Source organism: Dama dama, chromosome 24 (genome assembly GCF_033118175.1).
Source record: "Dama dama isolate Ldn47 chromosome 24, ASM3311817v1, whole genome shotgun sequence".
Lineage (NCBI taxonomy): Eukaryota > Metazoa > Chordata > Mammalia > Artiodactyla > Cervidae > Dama > Dama dama.
Genome location: NC_083704.1, coordinates 13,063,887 through 13,078,691, shown reverse-complemented (window position 1 = coordinate 13,078,691; position 14,805 = coordinate 13,063,887). Strand labels below are relative to the sequence as shown.

At 45.5% G+C, this 14,805-nt stretch overlaps 1 protein-coding gene across 1 annotated transcript in view; it reads right to left on the bottom strand.

Annotated features, from left to right (window-relative positions):
- Positions 1 to 12,000: 12,000 nt before the first annotated feature.
- TRIM71 (tripartite motif containing 71) overlaps positions 12,001 to 14,805 on the bottom strand; it is a 61,217-nt gene continuing 58,412 nt past the window's right edge. Inside the window, exon 4 of the mRNA XM_061128824.1 lies at positions 12,001 to 13,452. Within this exon, the coding sequence (XP_060984807.1) occupies positions 12,001 to 13,452 (1,452 nt within the window). The remainder of the gene's footprint in view (positions 13,453 to 14,805) is intronic.

Sequence of the window (14,805 nt, the reverse complement as noted above, 5' to 3'; positions counted from 1 at the left end):
TTTGAATGCTACAACTAAAAGGTCTGGCACGTAACATGAGACCTGGTGCAGCCAAATAAATACATACATATTACAAAATAGAAAGAGACTTGAAATGTTTGAATATTTGACTATAGAATGAACTAATGAATGAACAAAAGGACATTGCCAAATCTCTTGTCTGTAAGCGTGACGAGGGAAGTTCCCCTGGCAGGGGTGAGGAGGTTGCTAAAGGAAGCCAGCTGGCAGGGAGGAGAGAAGATGTGTTCAGTTTCACAACTTGTTATGGGTGGTGTTGGCAGAGATTCCTGGAGAACTGACAAATATGAAAATGAACTCTTCAGTTCATAGTCAAACCTGAACACATACACACACACACACAGAGACCTGCACATCTGGCATGATCAACAATAAAAATATATAAGAAAAAAACATATATATAAAGAAAAAAGAAAGAATAAAAGAAGATATATACCTAGGGGGAAATTCATACAAAAAGAAAAAGTATTAAAACAGAATGGAATAAAAATTTAAAAGCAGAAAGAAACCCAAAGTAGTAAGCAGTGCCTCTTTTTTTAAAATTTTTTTAAATTAATTTTTAATGGAGAATGGTTGATTTTTCCAGTAGTCATGTATGGATGTGAGAGTTCGACCATAATGAAGGTTGAGTGCCAAAAAATTGATGCTTTTGAACTGTGATGCTGGAGAAGACTCTTGAGAGTCCCTCAGATGGCAAGGAGATCAAACCAATCCATCCTAAAGGAAATGAGTCCTGAATATTCATTGGAACAACTGAGGCTGAGGCTGAAGCTCCAATATTTTGGCCACCCGATGTGAAGAGCCGACTCATTAGGAAAAACTCTGATGCTGGGAAAGATTAAAGGCAGGAGGAGAAGGGGACAACAGAGGATGAGATGGTTGGATGGCATCACAGACTCAATGGCATTAGTTTTTTTTTTTTTTTTGGAGTCTGAGTAAGCTCCAACAGATGGTGAAAGACAGAGAAACCTCGCGTGCTGCAGTCCATGGGGTTGCAAAGAGTCGGACACGACTGGCCCACTGAACAACAATAGTTGATTTATAGTGATAGTTTCAGGTATGAATCAGCAAAGTGAATCAGTTATACACACATATGTGTCCACTCTTTTTCAGATTTTTTCCCCATATAAGCCATTACAGAATATTTAGAGTTCCCTGTGCTATACCATAGGTCCCTAGTTATATATTTTTAATATATATATACAATATACTCATTGTATATATAGATACACAATATACTCATTGTATATATACAAGCACATATACTCACTGTGTATGCTGCTGCTGCTGCTAAGTCGCTTCAGTTGTGTCCGACTCTGCAACCCCATAGATGGCAGCCCATCAGGCTCCCCCATCACTGGGATTCTCCAGGCAAGAACACTGGAGTGGGTTGCCATTTCCTTCTCCAATGCATGAAAACGAAAAGTGAAAGTGAAGTCGCTCAGTCGTGCCCAACTCTTCGAGACCCCATGGACTGCAGCCTACCAGGCTCCTCCATCCATGGGATTTTCCAGGCAAGAGGACTGGAGTGGGGTGCCATTGCCTTCTCCTCATTGTGTGTATATAGGTATATATACACAATATACTCATTGTATGTATATATATACAATATACTCATTGGAAAAGACCCTGATGCTGGGAAAGATTGAAGGCAGGAGGAGAAGGGGACGACAGAGGATGAGATGGTTGGATGGCATCACAGACTCAGTGGACCTGAGTTTGAGCAAACTTCAGTTGATGATGGACAGGGAAGCAATGCCTATCAAGTGTTTCTTTTTTTTTTTTTTGGCTTACAAAGTGCTTTGATAGAGGCAAGCAGTCAGCGATTTCACCAAAAAAAAACTGGTCCTCTATAGCAGGTACCCCCACCTCCAGGATCTAATGCCTGATGACCTGAGGTTGTTGTTCAGTCATTAAGTCATGTCTGACTCTGAGACCCCATGGCGTAGCCCACCAGGCTCCTCTGTCTGTGGGATTCTCCAGGCAAGAACACTGGAATGGGTTGCCATTTCTTCCTCTAGGGGATCTTCCCGACCCAGGGATGAAACCAGCATCTCCTGCATTGATAGGTTGAGCCACCGGGGAAGCCCATACTCTTCCAAGCTGGGCTTCTGCCTAATATCTTGGTCTCACTTGCTTTAGGAAAAACGTCCTGGAGGGAGATCTAGTTGGGAGAGTATGTTGCTACATGGAAGGTACAGTGAATACCGGTGGTGCTGGAGTCACAACAGAGCTTGTTTTTCGGGGATTCTGCTGGAACTGGCTGGGAACCTTGACATGCTGGCACCTGCCCAGCCCTCCCGGTTGGGGGACAGTATGTTCTGGGCGGGTCCCTCCTCCTTTCTCTCCTCATTCCCATCCCAGAAGTTAACATTACAGTCACATTCCTAAACTGATTTCCCAAACCTGATGAGATCTCTCAGTCCAGATTAGAACATGTGCCAGCCCCTCCCAGCTAACTCCAACTCATCTGGCAGACGGTGGTCCAGGCTGCTGTTGAACTCCCCTCAAGCAGTAGGGTTTGTCCCTGCCCAGAACACGCTGTAAAAACTTAAAAGTGTTGGGAATTCCTTGGAAATCCAGTGGTTACGACTCCACAATTCCATTGCACGGGGCACCAGTTCAATCCTGGGTCAGGGAACTAAGATCCCACAAGACACGTGGCTTGGCCAAAAAAAGAAAACAGTTAAAAGTTTCAGATTCAATGATAGTTAGCTTGGTCCAGTGAAAATACTGTCTAGCCTGTTGTAGCAAGGGTAGCACATATTACTAGAAATAGAATTCTTTGTGTTACCTGTGATAGCGATTTTACATGTTATCAACTCTACTTCAGTAACACTTTTTTTTTTAACGTTGGGAATGCTTGACTGTGAAAGTTGCCAAGATAAGCCTCCAATCACTGAAATCAAAGTTGACATCTTCTGAGTCGAACAGTAGGAAATTATCCCATCCAAGAAAATAGTTGTTGTTAGGCCACCTGTTCCAGCAAGCCCTATCGAAGGGCTTGGTTGAGCAGAAAGTACATTCACATCACGGAATCCACCAAGCAAAAGAGAGGTTAAGAGTGGGTGAACACCCAGCCAAAATCATAATGTCTGTATGATTTTGGACTAACAAGGTCATGTTCACATTTGTCAATATTGCGGGAATATTTGCCTCCAAACCTAGCTCAAAACCCACCCACACACCGTCCCCACCAAAAGGCAACCTCCCCCACCTCCTCATTTCTTCTAGGAATGCCTTCATCCTGGCATTGGTCTGGGCATGTGGGATCAAGAGTAAGCGTCTGTTGGCAATACCCTGGTGGTCCAGTGGTTAGGATTCCGCACTTCCACTGCAGGGGAGATGGGTTTGATCCCTGGTCTGGGAACTAAGAACCTGAGTGCTGCTCTTTGGGTCCCACCTACTCCCCCAACCCCCACCCCCACACAAAAAAACCATGAAACAAAAAACCACAGATATGTAATATTGTTTTGAGCTTTTTTCAAACATGTAAAAGTCTTACTGTATGGAGAAGGAAATGGCAACCCACCCCTGTATTCTTGCCTGGTAAATCCCATGTACAGAGGAGGCTGGCAGGCTACGTCCATGGGGTTGCAAAAGAATAGGACACGACTCAGTGATTAAACAAGACCATGCTAAAAATACTTTTAAGAGTAAAGGATATTTTCTTACCTCCATTGTTGCTTTAAAAATAGCATTAAAAATATAAAATTAATATGCCCAAACATTGTTAATAAAAGACAAAGCAACTAAAAGTTCTTATATACCCAGCACTTCTCTGAGACGAACATTCTATATTGGCTTCTAATTTAAAATTGTTAATTTCATCAAACATGGTTGGCCTTTTATAGTTTGCATAAAACAAAGTGGATTGTCTTCAATTCTGTGATTTAGGTATTTTCCATATTGAGCAAATGATAAAATTTGAACTTTTATTTCAAAAAAGGTATACTGTCAAGTCCCCCTGAAACTAGCTCCAGCGACTTTTAAGTGTACCCACAGTTAGCTCCTGGTCATTCATTTTATAGTCCGGTGAATAAATGTATCACATGTACTTTTCTCATGTCCTGTGCTAGGATCTCTCCAAAGCACACTCTAGGAGGTGAAAGGACTGGATCTCAGTGCAGACCCACGCCTTCCATCTACGAGGTGTTGACAAATACCCCTTCTAACAGTTGTACACTCCCAGCAGTTGTGTATGACAGTTCCCAGCACTTGCTGTAATGAGACGTTAACATTTTTGTCAAACTTTTGAGTACAAAATGGTATCTTATTTTTGTTTAGTTTATTTCCCTGAGTTCTAGTGCAACTGAGCTCTATAAGTTACTTAACCGATCCTTTGCCTGTTTTTTAACTGGGCTGTTTTCCTTATTGATTTGTAATTCTTTACATATTCTGGAATATCACTTGCTGTTACTTATGATGGCTCTGCGGTCAAGAAGCTGCCTGCAACGCAGGAGACGTAGGAGACTTGGGTTCCACCCCTGGGTCAAGAAGATCCCCTGGAGATGGGAATGGCAACCACTCCAGTATTCTTGCCTGGAGAATTCCATGGATCGAGGAGCTTGGTGGGCTACAGTCCACAGGGTCTCAAAGGGTTGGACATGACTGACCTTCAAGTTTCCATACCTTTATAGATATCTTCTCCAAGGCCAAGCCTTCTGTTTTCACTTTTTTATGATGTTCGTCGGACTGATTTTTTAAAGATTTTAAAAGTAACAACTGTACATATTTTGGTCACATGGACATCTCTGGTTGGCGGGGTGTGTTTGCCTCATTCCTAAATCCGGGCTGGTGATGCTGGCTTCCTTAGAATACTGCCTGAGGTCCTGGAAAAGGGGCCAGAACTCAGCAGGGGCTCACCATGCCCAAGAAATAGCCCTGTTGGGAAATGGCACAGCATCATTACCACTTACAACTTTTGGGATAGGCTTGCCACACGGCCCTCCCAATACAAGTCCAGAAAAACCAATCAAACCTTTTCATCTAAGCATTAATTTCTAATAGGAACAGATGTACTGATTTGTGTACTGTGCCTTTTCATATTGAGATTATTCATATACCACAGAATTCACCCACTTAATTGTAAAACCATCACCATTGCCTAGTTCTAGATCACTGCATCATCCAACAGAAATCCCAGGAGGGTGTGGATCTCAAGGGAAGGTTATGCATGTGTGAGGGTAGGAGGCCTCCGGGAAATGTTTGTGCCTTCCTCTCAATTTCTGCTATGAACCTAAAACTGTTCTTTAAAATAAAAATTGCCTTACCCCCCCAAAAAAGGATAGTTGGGGACTTCCCTGGTGGTCCAGTGGTTAGTTAGGCAGTTTCACTGCGAGAACCTGGGTTCCATCCCTGGTCGGAGAAAGATCCTACATGTCACAGGGTGTGGCCAAAATTAAAATTAAAAAAATAAAAGGTGTTTTAGGGACTTTCCTGGTGTCCAGCAGCTAGGCTAGGACTCTGTGCTCCCAATGCAGGGGGGACCTGGGTTTGATCCCTGGTAGGGGAACTAGACCCCACGTGCCGCAATTAAGCTGTGGTGTAGCCAAGCCAAATAAATAAAAAATATCTTTAATGTTAAACAAAAAAAATAAAGTCTTGGTATCCACCTGTTTTGCAAATACTGCACGGACCCAATCTGACCCACTGACCAGAGTACTCCCTCTGGATCCTCCATCACAGACCGCCCTTTCATGATGGCAGTATACGCACTCTTCTTTATTCTTGAATCAAGGACCACACAGACACAGCCTTTCCATGGAAAAAACCCTCTTGTTTATTTGATTAAACAAAAATAAAATAAGCTGCATAGGAACAATTTTAAAGTCCAAAGAGACACCAACTTTGTTTTAAGGCTGCAGTAGCTGATACATCATCTCCTTGCTACCTTGTCCAGCCTCCTCTGTGGACCACAGCGATACATTCAGAAGCCTGTTAGCTAACACAGGAGTTTTTGAACACTTTCCCATCGGTTCTTCACCTGCTCATTGCCTGTCATGCCTGAGGCCTGCAGTGTATCATTTAAAAGTAAAACTCCAGAAGGGAGGAGGAAAAAAAAAACCCACCCCAAACAAGAACCCACCTTAAAGGTCTGGGGAAAACCCTTCACTTCCCCGGTTCTCCACTTAATGGACAGGATCTACACCACCGCTGCAATGCCCATTTTGAAAAGTGTCGAGAGGCAGTCAGCACCCAGGATGGCTTGCAGCATAGGTTTCTGTGGCCCAGGCAGTTAATCTGGTGGTGCATATTCCTTACACCATGTCTGCCTTGAACAAATTAAAAAAAAAAAAAGACTTATCTTAGTCATTCTAATCTCAGGCAACATGCCCGTATTAATTTCTCCAACTTTGCATTTGCTCTTCTCACAAAAACAAAACAAAAAAAACCCTCAACCAAGCCATGTGTTCTACACTTTCAAATTTAAGGCATTTTGTTGACTGGGCATGACAGCTAATGGACAGTATTAAGCAAGATTCATTAAAAAAAAAAAAAAGCAACAACAACACTAAGAGCCCTCCCAACCACCCGAATATACCTAACATGCTAGTTAAAAACAACATCCCTTACCCACCCACCCTCTCACCTGCATTGAATTGGGGAAAAGAAGGAAAAAAAAAAGAAATCTTACCGCCCTAAAAACAAGAACATCCCAGAAATGTGAAAAATCTTCCTCTGAAAAAGACAACTACACAGACTGCTAGAAACACAAAGAACTATTCCAGAGCTGGTTATTTAAGGAAAGTAAACACTTTGCTACACGCATTAACATTCAGTCAGTATGCTCTGGGATAGAGCCGTAAGAAAAATACTACCTGAGCTTGTAAGTTAATACAATCATTAAAAGGAGGTCTACGACCATGTGGATACACAAAACTTTTAGAACCATTACTGGTTAAATGATGATGGAAAAACATCCCACCAGGCTGGCTTGTTAACCCGTAAGATCAGTTTTTAAAATAGGCATCACTGAGGTATTTCTTCACCATGACATCTTTAAACCAAATGCATGATAATGACAGTGGTCTTCAGGACCCTCTCTTCCAAACTGAAACAAAAATTTAAGCGAGGGGAGGAAGAGTGGTGGAGAGGCAATACAGTATTCTCATGGTAATGTGCTTCTCAATTTTATCAAGTATTTAATCAACAAGCAAAGGAAAAGAACAACCCATCAAAGAATGTGTTCCCTTTGGTAGGGGGAAAAAAAAAACAACAACACAGAACAAAGGAGTGACATACCCTTCACCATCACTGCTCAGATAGACAGTGATTGTTGCAATGTCATGGTGAGGCATGCTGGGTCCAGAAAGGGTATAAATACAATCACAAGGTCTAAAGGATGCTCATTCCCTTCCAATAGGTAATGTTCTGAACAACCAGACCCTTAGAATTGCTCCTAAAAGGCTGTATTTGTAGACATTCAAAATACAGATAAAATATTTTTTCTCTTGAAGAGAGAGAAAAAAAAAAAAGAGAGAGAGAGAAAGACCTAAAGGTCTTCATTTGCAGTTAAGTCCTCAAACAGGTCAGATGTACCCGTGGTTTCAGAACACTGAACAACGTGGTAACAGTGTGCGTTAACTCCTGGTGGGGGAAAAAAGCCAGATTGGTAAGAAATATTTGGGTTGAAGGACTCTGTTCTGCATGAGTATAGGAAGATTTGGTTTCCGGGTTTCTTTTTCAAGGTCGGTCCAACGTTTCTCCTGGGAGAAGTCAGTTCTGGAATTATGAAAACATTTTCTTCTCGAGGTAGCTCCCTGCTCCCACCCACTCCCGGTGGATTAATACTCTCCAGAGACCCCGTCAGATGCTAGTGTGAGGTAGATGACTTTTTGCCAGAAGTGAGGTAGAAACGACACAAGAGCAGACGGTGTGGAGTGGAGTGGGTGGGTGTGTGTGTTTTTGTGTCTGTCTGTGTTTTATGCCCCGGCCTGCAAACAGCCAGAGAAGATGGGGAGGGCCAGGTTCTGCGATTCCACCACACGCAAGTATTAAGACTTTTTATACAGCCCCAGACTGTTGGAAACTCAGTAAGAGTGATGTCTTAAATAAATACTTTTTGGCACCATCGGATTTTTTTTTTTTTTTAAACAGAAACAAAACAAAACAAAACCAGCCTATAACTTTGGCATATCTTTCGCTATCTACCAGGACACAGCAGTCTTAAGATCTTCAGAGAGGAAGACAACACACAGAAGACAGTAAGACTTCCCTCCTCTAATCATTAAGCTTTGGCTTAACTAGAATAAAGCAGATGGAACCAATCTCACGGTCTTCTCTTACAACCGCATTTCAAAGTGCCTTCAATTCTGGCAACTTGTTTTTGGCCCAGCGTGTAATTTAGATTCTGTTTATGGTACCCTAGTCTTGTGATTCCCCAAATAAGTTAGACTTAAAAGGGTTCTGTCAGTCAAAGAGTCAGTGGACTTGGGGTCCTGTCTGGGTCAATGGGCTCCAGCCAACTGCCAGCCACCACACAGCACAGGCTGAGATAGTACTGCTTCTTGTGACCAAATTCACACAGGAATTACTGGGTTGGCCAATAAGTTCGTTTGGGTTTTTCCATCACACCTTATGGAAAAACCCCAGCAAACTTTTTGGCCAACCCAGTATTCAAAAAAATAATAAAAACAAAAACCCACAAAAACAAACCCAAACACCAGTAATGCTTCTGAAATGTCAAGTTGGTGTCAACCAAAAGTGGTTTGCCTCTGTGGGTTGTTTAGATTTCCTTTAGCCACTGCAATATTTAAACCTGTACATCTAAATCCAGTTGGCATCTCAAACCATGTACTGACCTTACACCCCACCCCATCCCCTGACCAGATCAGACACACACGGGGATTACTGTCTCAGCATCATATTCCTCAACAGAAACATTTTATCCTTCCCCCTCACAGCACCCAGGAACCCTATCTTTACACCACGTTAAGGACTCCTGCTTGGACCCAATTCCTGCTACCCTAGCGTCACCTCCTAAGGGGCAGGAGACCTGCACTGGTAAACGCTTATTGTGAACGGCCTCACTCATTCTAGGGAGGTCCCAAGGCTAGCCTTTCTCATGACTCTTTGATCCGGAGCATCCCACACTGTAGGAGAAGCACACTCCGAGTGCTTTGCACCAATCCCTTGTGGGTCAGGAGTCAACCGGGAGCAGCCACAGACGGCAGTGTTTCACAAACAAAAGCTCCCCAAGTGAGACATCTTTCTTGAATGGCGGTCATGCACAATCCTAGGCGCAGACAAGGTAAGGAGATGTATCTTTTACAAAGAGTGAAGAGGCTGGGTCACCCCCGCTCCATGCTCGCTTCGGGGAGGGGGCCTGTTTGCTTTAAGCCCGCACACTGGACAGTCTATTAATGAAGCCCTGGTCATTTCAGCCATGTGTGGAAACCCTGGATTCACAACCAGATCCACAGACAAACTTTAGAGAAGCAGCGTGAGTTACTGCCACTCACCAAGTACATTTCTCACTCAGGTCCCAGTATTTCCCCACAAATGGGGAAACTGGGAAGGAAAGGTGACAGTGAAGGTGATGAAACCAAAGATAGACTAACCAAAGGTAGTCACTACCTCAAACAACTCAGCCTAACCATAATCATGACCTGAGTTTCAGAGAACATTTGAAAGAATTTTCAAGATCCACTCCCCCCCATAACGAAAAAAAAAAAAATTTAAGCATTTAAAATCAGTTGTCTTTGGTGATTATTTGGGGGAGCAGGAGGACTGGGAGGAGGAGGATCAGCACCAAGTTATTCCAAAACAAAAAAAAAACACAATATAAATGCTTAATTACATGTGCTCTTTACCAAAGAACTGAGAAGTTAGGGACAACATAAAAGACAACTGAATAGGAATTAGAGGAGAATTCACTATTAGGGAATCACTATTAAATTCTTCAATAAAAGAAGACGCGCTTTTACCAAACAAAGTCTCCTGACACCTCCCTACCCAGCTACACTGCATCTGGGTGCCAGCAGTTTGAAGCTACTTTCCAGTTAGGGGATCTTTTATTGCATGTGGTTCTCCTTTAGGGAACGAGGATGCCCCCATTTTGGTCACTTAGAAACCTCAGAACTAAAGCAATGGGAAGAGATGGGGGACCACAACATGGTCAATGTCCCAAAAAGCTGGATGGGAAAAGCAATTTGATTGGCTGGCTACACTATTTCCCATCATCTCCTTTTCTTTGGGAACAACAAGAGTTGTTCCGTTTGTTAGTTTATTCTGTTCGTTAAAAACACTAGCCATACTGCAAGAGGAATTTCTTTTCAATACAGGGCCAGACACTGATCTGTTAGGGGACAGATTCTAGACGGCACTGCCGTCCAGGCGCACCTCTTTCTGGTGCCCCTCTGGAATTTGGTTCTCATTTCAGTATTTCCAAGACGGCCAAGACTCAGAAGCACAAGGCTATGCACCCAAGTCCAGCTTCTGACAAACCCACCCTGTAAAGTGACAGATGCCATCTCATGGTTCCGCAGCTGGGGAGACCGGCTTCATACATCTTCATTCTTTGGTTGAACAAGAGGTATTCTGTCCTATACGATTTTCAGGTTGGGGCAATTTTGGCTTACAAACCCTTTACATTCAAAGGCCTTTGCGGGGAAAACAAACTATGCTCCATGGCTCAGGAGCAGACTGCTCTGTGAAGGTGAGCTGAGGAGAGGGTGTGGGAGTGGGCTGTTCCTACTTGACTCGCAATCATTCCATCTCCCTGAACTTCCAAAGCAGGAAAAAATTGTGCTTTTAAAACAAAAGTTCATTCCTTTGCCTACTCGTCTTAGGAGAACGCCTAGTATTAAGAGAACCACATTCAACCACAGTCTGGGGGTCCCTTGCCTGGGTCTCATGCTCTCTCCTGACTCACCACATGCACGCCTACCCATTCACATCCACACTCCAGTCCACGCCTGAAAATCCTCACTCTGAGTAGGAGGTGACTTCTCTTCTTCCTTCTAACGAGTTCTTTATAACCAACAGCAAACTAAAAATCACTTAACTTCTGAGAATACTTTTAATCAAAAAGCCTGGAACTACATCTATTTATCAGAAACCAAAGTGTGAGAAAAAAGTTCTTTGGGAGGTGGCATAGCATTTTCAATTTTGCTATATTGGTGTAAGGTGGTTTCACTCTCTCTCTCACACACACACATGCACACAACCCCTCCCTCAGAAGAAATAAAGATTGCATACCCTAAAATAGGAATGGTCTGCTTTTCTCGGCTAGCAAGCCACAGCCAGATCTTCTAGGAGTAAGAAAAGATACTGATGTTGAACAGGATGAGAAACACACTGAGGTATAAAAGGAGAACACAGGAAAGTTCTCTGTTGCAGCATTAAAAAAAAAAAAAAAGAAAAAAGAAGAAAAAAAGATTTTTTCCCAAAAAGATCAAGATCACACAACACAACCTAAGCCCATAAACACAGTATTCTTAAGAACACAAATACTCTACAATTAAGCATCTTCAATCCTATTTTTCCATGTTTTATAGTTTTTTTTTTCTTTTTTCTTTTTACTTAGTAGTTTTCTCATGTTTCCTTGGCTCAATCTACAGAATGCAACCCACCGCACACATCCAGTGCCCGCCCCCCCAGCCACAGAGATGCTTAGGCTTGTGCGTGTCACACCCCACGGAGGGGGGAGGGAAGCCCCCACTGAGCGAGGGTGGGAGGAGGCAGAGGGCCTGTCGGAGAAGGAAATGTAAAAGGGTTCTGAGGTAGATAGAGATATCACTTCACAGGCTCAATCCCTGCAGAAAAGATAAGTACATTCATCTGTAAAAAAATAAAGATGAGGTAGGACGTAAGCAATGTTGTACTTTTCTTGTTGTCTTTCAAACAAAAGCAAAAAACAAAAAAAAAATTTTTTTCCCTGAGACAGTTTCCTCTTTGAAATTCAAAAGGGGGGAGAAGAGACAGGAGAGAAGAGATGGATACACGCGCACCCCAAACACGGAAGCCCAGGAAACGTGATTAGAAGATAAGGATTCGATTGTTGCCGAAGTCCACCACGACGATCATCCCGTCCGGCGTGACCGCGATGCCGGAGGGCCGGTCCATCTGCCCGAAGCCGCTGCCCTGGGCGCCGAACTTGCACAGGAAGCTGCCGTTGGACTCAAACATCTGCACCCGGTGGTTCCTGGAATCGGCCACGATGATGCGCCCCTCCTGGTCCACGGCCACGCCCTGCGGCCGCAGGAACTGCCCGTTGCCCGTGCCCTCGGAGCCCAGGAAGCGGGCCGACTGGCAGTCGGGGTGGATGACCAGGAGCCGGTGGTTGTTGAAGTCGGTGACCACCAAGTGGCCCTCGTGGTTGAAAGCCACGCCCCGCGGGGAGTCAAAGTGCTTCCAGAGAGCCCCCTCGAAGCCGTACTTATTCAGGAAGACCCCGTCGGGCCCGAACAGCTGGATGCGGTGGTTCCGCGTGTCTGAGACCAAGATCTTGCCCTCGGAATTCACCGCCACATCCCAGGGGTAGTTGAACTGCCCGTTTTTGGTGCCCTTCTCCCCGAACTTGAGGAGGAACTGGCCCTCGAAGGTGAAGACCTGGATGCGATGATTGTCCTTGTCGGCCACCACGATCCTGCGGGAGGCATCGCAGGCCACCCCGGCAGGCCGGTCGAACTGCCCCGGCCGGGAGCCCAGCGTGCCAAACTTGTGGTGGAAGGCGCCGCACGGCTTGAACACCTGGATGCGGTTGTTGCTGCGGTCGGCCACCACGATGTAGCCCTCTTTGTCCACGCTCACGCCCCACGGGCGGCAGAGCTTGCCGTCGCTGTCACCCTCGCTGCCGAAGCTCAGGCCGGGGAGCCCGATGCCCACGTAGCTGCGGCCGGACTTGACCACCACCTTGAAGGGGCTGTTCTCGATGTGCTGGTTGCACAGTGTGACCGATACCAAGTGCTCCCCCTCCAGCTGCGGCCGGTAGCTCACCACGTACGTCCCGTTCTGCTGGTCGCTCACCTCCGCGCCGAACAGGTTGCCGTCGGGGCCCAGGACCACGGCCGACATGAGGTCACCCCCTGACAGCCGGGGCTCCCCGTCGTGGTCGTAGCCGATGACGGTGAAGGAGGCCACCTTCCCCTGCAGGGCCCGCTTGAGGCCGTCGCCCGTAGCTTTGGTGAGCGGTGCGAAGGCCCCGCTGCTGACGAAGCCGAAGGACTTGATGGCGAGATACAGGGCCTGGTCGGGGGGCGTGAACATGACCCGGTCGTCCTCCTGGGGCTGCAGGAGACTACGCACGGTCTTGAGCTCCTGCACCTGGGCCAGCATGCGGTCCCGGGCCAGCAGGATGTCCAGCGCCCGGCCCTCCTCCAGGACCTGCTGGACGGCGCTGATGGTGCTCTCCAGCTTGTTCAGGTTCTGCCGCAGCTTCTCCACCTGCAGGTACAGTGACTTGGCCTTCACCTGGCGGATCTTCTCTACCTGGAGAGAAAGGTGAGAGCCAGAAGAGAGGGCACGGAGGCTTAGAAGACAGACAGAAAGCAATGCATTGGCTGACAGACTCACACACTGAGGGAAACCTCAGACTGAGGGGCTGCAGAAATGACTGGTCTCCACGCCCCCAGCGTAGCAAAATGCAAAGACAGAGGAAGGCGGGGAAACTTTCCCTGGTCAAAGGTGATGACTACAGAGACCTGATGGCTAAATGCAATGACTAACCCTGGACTGAGGAAATGCTGCTCTTGAACCCATTACAGGTGGGACGTTCCCTGGTGGTCCAGTGGTTTTGACTCTGCGCTTCCACTGCAGAGAGTGCAAGCTCCATCCCTGGTCAGGGAACTAAGACCCCACATGCCTGGTGGCATGGCCAAAAAAAACCAGTAACAAAAAAAAAAATACTATTGGTGAAATGTGACTATGGACTAGACTCAAGATTAGAAAGTAGTGTCGTATCAAGCCTCAGCTTCCTGGTTTTGATTAAGAGAATGTCCTTGATCAGAGGAGATGAACATTTAGTTGTAAAGGTGCTGAGTTGCCAACATTCCAACTTACTCTCAAACTGCATGCATGTGCGTGTGGCTCATGCATGTGCATGCGTGCACACACACACACATTGATGAAAATGGAACATGATGTAAATAACTGGTGAATATGGATTAAGGATACATGGAGTTCTTTTATTATCCCTGCAACTTTTCTCTAAGCTAGAAATTAGGGACTTCCCGCTGGTGGTCCAGCAGTTAAGACTCCATGCTCCCAATGCAGGAGGCCCAGGTTCCTAGTCAGGGAACTGGATTACACATGCTGCATACAAGAGTTCACGTGCCACAGCTCAAGATCCCATGTGCTCTAATGAAGGCCAGTGCAGCCGAATAAACAAAATATTTTTTAAAAATTTGAAGTGAAAGTTGCTCAGTCGTGTCTGACTCTTTGCAACCCTGTGGACTATACACAGTCCATGGAATTCTCCAGGCCAGAATACGGGAGTGGGTAGCCTTTCCTTTCTCCAGGGGATCTTCCCAACCCAGGGATCGAAGCCAGGTCTCTCGCACTGCAGGCAGATTCTTTACCAACCAAGCTATCAGGGAAGCCTTTTAAAAATTAAATAAAAGTGAAAAACAGCCATGTGACAGATGTAGACATTTCCTGAGCACCTCCTCTGCACCAGGTGCTAGAGATACACGTGGCCAACAAAAAACACGCGCCTCAGCCCACTGAGCTTTTAATTGCAAAAGACAGATACTAAGCAAGCAATGAAAGACAGTAAGACAAATTCAGAGAGTGCTAGGGGTTAGAGGGTAGGCACAGAGTGTGAAGGAGACTCATGAGGGGGGT